This window comes from Vespa mandarinia, chromosome 4, assembly GCF_050613455.1.
Source record: "Vespa mandarinia isolate Hongniang chromosome 4, ASM5061345v1, whole genome shotgun sequence".
Lineage (NCBI taxonomy): Eukaryota > Metazoa > Arthropoda > Insecta > Hymenoptera > Vespidae > Vespa > Vespa mandarinia.
In genome coordinates this window covers 3,939,586-3,944,164 of record NC_140813.1, presented here as the reverse complement: position 1 = coordinate 3,944,164, position 4,579 = coordinate 3,939,586, and the positions used below count along the sequence as shown (strand labels likewise).

The window sequence follows — 4,579 nt, the reverse complement described above, 5'->3', positions numbered from 1 at the left end:
TTTCAACATACAACACATTTGTAGATCTTCCAAGGTTTATTGCCGTTGAATGTTGGACAAACGAATGCCCGAGGCCATACATATTTTTTTCGGATGATAACCCGATTTCTTGCGTAGATCGAACGCGTGTATGGAAAAATAACGAAACGAGGATTTTCCTTTGGAGATTAGAGAGAGAGAGAGAGAGAAAAAAAATATCCCACAGTTTATATTTATTTATATGCATAAGAATATTATCACGAATTATCATACATATTAATAAAGAAATTTATTTGTTATTTGAAATAACACGTGTTACGTGTATTTGTATATAGTAACTTTTTTTTTTTTTTTTTTTTTTTTTTTTTTTTTTTTTTTTTTTTTTTAATGTATACAACAATTCTAAACATACTTGGGGTACATCGCAGGCAACTTTTTTTTTTTTTTTTTTTTTTTTTGAAAAATATAAAAACAATTGACAAAGAAAATAAAAACTATACGAGTGAAAACGTTTTTACTCGAGTGTGTATCTCTAAAATCAATCGAAAAAAAGATCGGCGACGGTGTTTACATTAAAGAAATGAGATGTGTGTTACTAGGTACACTCATTTAAAAAAAAAAAAAAACGAAAGGAATAATAAATATTGTATTTATTCACATCTATGTACATAATGTACCTGTCTTGCTTCGAGTGTACTTTAGTTCGGAAAGTCCTGATGTATAGGTAGGAGGAGCCTAAGAACAATAGGGTTTTGTCAATCTTCGAAACCGACCGAAGCTGATTGGTCGAACTCTATCTACTACAAAAATATAAATTTCGAAGGAATTCTGAAAGAGCATTAGTGTTTTTAGAACAGTTCATTTCTCGTGACGCGTTTTTACTTTGGTTTCACTAATCAATAAGAAGAAACATAAGAGAAGAAATATGCAGTACAACGTGGACAATCGTATGTTCTATTCCGAAAATAATGTTGCTCAATATGAACAACAACAATATCAATGGGAAATGGTGCAACCAATATCATCGTTAGAACCTGAAGAAACTAGATTAACAGAAGAAAAATTAATAGAAGTGAATAACAGAAAAAAATCTTCTTCTTCTTCTTCTTCTTGTAATCAAGGTACATAGATATAAATTTATTTATTGGTATAATTAAATCTAATTCTGATCTTTATTCTTCTCTAACTTCATTCGTTCTTTTATATCGTTCATTTTAAATCTTAAAAAAATTATGATAAACGATATTTCTCTTGTAATCTGGCTATTTTTAACGTGAAAAATTTAATAACATTTTCTTTTCAAAAAAAAAAAAAAAAAAAAAAAGAACGAGAAAGAGAAAGAGAGAGAGACAGAGAGAGAGACAGAGAGACAGACAGAGAGAGAGAGAGAGAGAGAGAGAGAGAGAGAGAGAGAGAGAGAGAAAGAGAAGCATCTCTTACGAACTAATGTAACATAATTATCGAAGCTCCTGCACTTGATAAAGCAAAACATTTCTCAAAGGTCGCTCAGCGGGATACCTGTTTACTTGCGAGAAAGTCAATATTTCTACTGACAATGAGTTGTTTGAACATCCCGACATTAGACTCGTGTAAATTGGATGAAATCATTACCCGTGTAAATGGAATCATCTGTTAAAAATGATCTATGAACGAAAGTAACATTCCTAAGATCATTGACCTTTCAACCTTGAACAGATAAAAAAAGACAGAAAAAAAAAATAACAAATCGACAACAAGAGAGTTAATCATTTTCTTTCGATCATTCTTTTTTTTCTTTTTCATTGAAATCTCCGTTTCATTTTCCTCTATATTTTACTATATTTTATTCAAAAGTTTTATATAACGCAACGAGATTAGCCGCATACCATACATAAACCGCATACCAATATATATCAATATTTTATCTATTTTCTTTCTCTCTCTCTCTCTCTCTCTCTCTCTCTCTCTATCTCTCTTTTTTTTTTCTTTTTCTTTTTTTTTTCTTTTCTTTTTTTTTTCTTTTTATCGCTCAAGAAAAAGAAATATTTCGACATCGTTCGTAGCGTTTACTAATCACCTGTTAAGCAATTAGTTGAGAATTTTACCCAAAATTACAATCTCTTTATCGTAGATTTGAGGTTATCTTTTACCATAGCTCAAACTCGGAAATATTTCGAAATCGTCAATAGATATCTTGAAATTCAATACGAATGACAATATCGTATAGTTAATCTATAACGCGAATCATTTATCTAGCAATTAGACGGAGAAGAACGTACGAGTACACGATCGTCGACTTCGGTAGCTAAGGGGGTAGTAATTCGTCGGCTTGGGTTGTAAGGGTAAGGGAGCCGCTCGTCGGATTATAATGTATCACGAGGAAATGCCTCGTCTTGAGACGGGAGCACTCAATGGACTATTAGGACATCCTGTGGTATAACTCTCGAGTAGCTCGACCATACTGTATTTTGTAACCGATAAACGTGTCATCACTGGACCAAAGTGCTTTATAATCCTACGATTACCTTACGCGTGATTTACCTCATCGAATCGTGAATAATATACTAATTCATCGACTTAATCCTCTTATTTCATATTTTATTATGATTAATGATCCATTTCTTTTTCTCAATTGTTTGTATTACGTATTTATTATTATTATTATTCCGTTTGCTCGTTCGATTATATTCGCGATCAGAGAAAAAAACAAAAAAAAGAAAGAGAAAAGAAAAAGAAGAAACAAAAAAAGAGAAGAAAGAAAGAAAAAAGAAAAGAACAAGCATAAAAGTCTGTCAGAATATTCTTATATTCTTTAATAAAATAAATTGATTTTCTATAAATTATTTATTATTATTGTCATATTACAGAACCAAAGAAACAACGGAAACGAACGAGGACCGCTTATACTAGTTTTCAATTAGTTGAACTTGAAAAAGAATTTCAGAAAGGTCGTTACCTTTGCAGACCGCGAAGAATTGAAATGGCCGAAAGTTTATTTTTAACAGAGAGACAAATAAAGATATGGTTCCAAAATCGTCGTATGAAATACAAAAAAGAAGAGATACTGAAAAATCCATGTAATACGATGCAATACAATGAAGTAAGTGGAAGTTACAAGTTGAAGAAAAACAGGAAAACACGGACTGAAGAAACAATATCTAACTATCAATATATTTTTCCGTCTATCCCCGGAACAACAATTGGTTATCAGCAATCATATCCACCAGCATACATTGAAAATGGATATGTGGAAAATGGATATATGGAAAATGGATATATGGAAAATGGATATGTGGAAAATGGAAATATTAATTATATTCAAAAATCTTCATATTTCTATGAATCCACGTATCCTCAAGAAAATTACATGTCTCAAATGCCAATGGAAAATTATTATTTAAACAACAAATGGCTACATAGTTCTGACAACGCAACTTTACCAACGATAGGTAATAATCATTTTTATAATTCAACGAAAATTCAATCTATAAACCCGGATGGACCACATGAAAACAATTATTATAATAATATTTGTACATGGTCAACAGAGAACAATCAGGAGCAATGTGTGCTCAAAACAACAAATGAATTGGAAGCCGCCTTATTAAATGATCTTCAAAATGATCAACATTATGACAACACCCCTCAATTTTTAAATTTATGACATAATAATAAGAATTTTAGAGTTATATATTTTATATTGTATTTTATCTTATATATTATTTAATTTATATTGCATGTATAGTACATTGTCTATGTTGTATATATTATATATTTTATCTTGTATATATTGTATATAGTGTATATATTGATAGTTATAGTATAGTTGTAATATGTATTGTATGTTTTTAATATTTTAATATGTTAATATTATATTTTTACTTTTTATATCGACGTTATTTATTTATTTATTCCTTGTCTAAATTAAAATCAAAATACTATCTATGTAAAAAAAAAAAAGAGAGAACAATTTTTCAAATTGAAATTATATCTATAAATGAATGTAAACAATGTGTCGATTTAAATTATATTTTTTGTTATCTTGTCCGATTTTTAAATGAAAATCTTATTTTATTGCGATATTCAAACTTGTAGATATCAAATGATTAGATTTATACATATATATATATATATATATATATATATATATATATATATATGTAAATGATAAATGATAAATGTAAAAGATATTGAAATAAAATAATTTATCTTTTGAAAATCTTATCCATCATCATTCTTACAATATCTTACAATATCATAAGGTACGTAATATTTAATTCTCTTAATACGAGTATAGTCAAACTCATTAGTAAAACTAAACGTTATCGATAATTACCTTAAAATTATCCAATCGGCACATCTGTCAGCAAATTCGTCAAATAAATCACGTTTGCTTTAAAACGAGCGAAGAGGTAAGTTCAGAAGAAAAAAAATCTTGGTTTACAGTTATGCATGACATGCGTTTAGATTCTCTCACGCGAGTACCGTAAAATCCAGTTGCATTTCCCGCTGATAGATCGTAGAACGTGTTAGGTTGATAAACGCGTAAAATATTTTAGACTCTTATCTGAACGTTAATAATGTGATATAAACATCGGCTTCGAGAAAATTAACGGAGAAA

The 4,579-nt window shown here is 29.2% G+C and overlaps 1 protein-coding gene across 1 annotated transcript; it reads left to right on the top strand.

Annotated features, from left to right (window-relative positions):
• The first annotated feature begins 904 nt into the window (after window positions 1-904).
• Window positions 905-3,622, top strand: LOC118445781 (uncharacterized). Its single transcript, XM_085656389.1, has 2 exons — window positions 905-1,100; window positions 2,826-3,622. Exons 1-2 carry the CDS (start codon window positions 905-907, stop codon window positions 3,620-3,622), a joined length of 993 nt encoding a protein of 330 aa, XP_085512515.1.
• The last annotated feature ends 957 nt before the right edge of the window (window positions 3,623-4,579 follow it).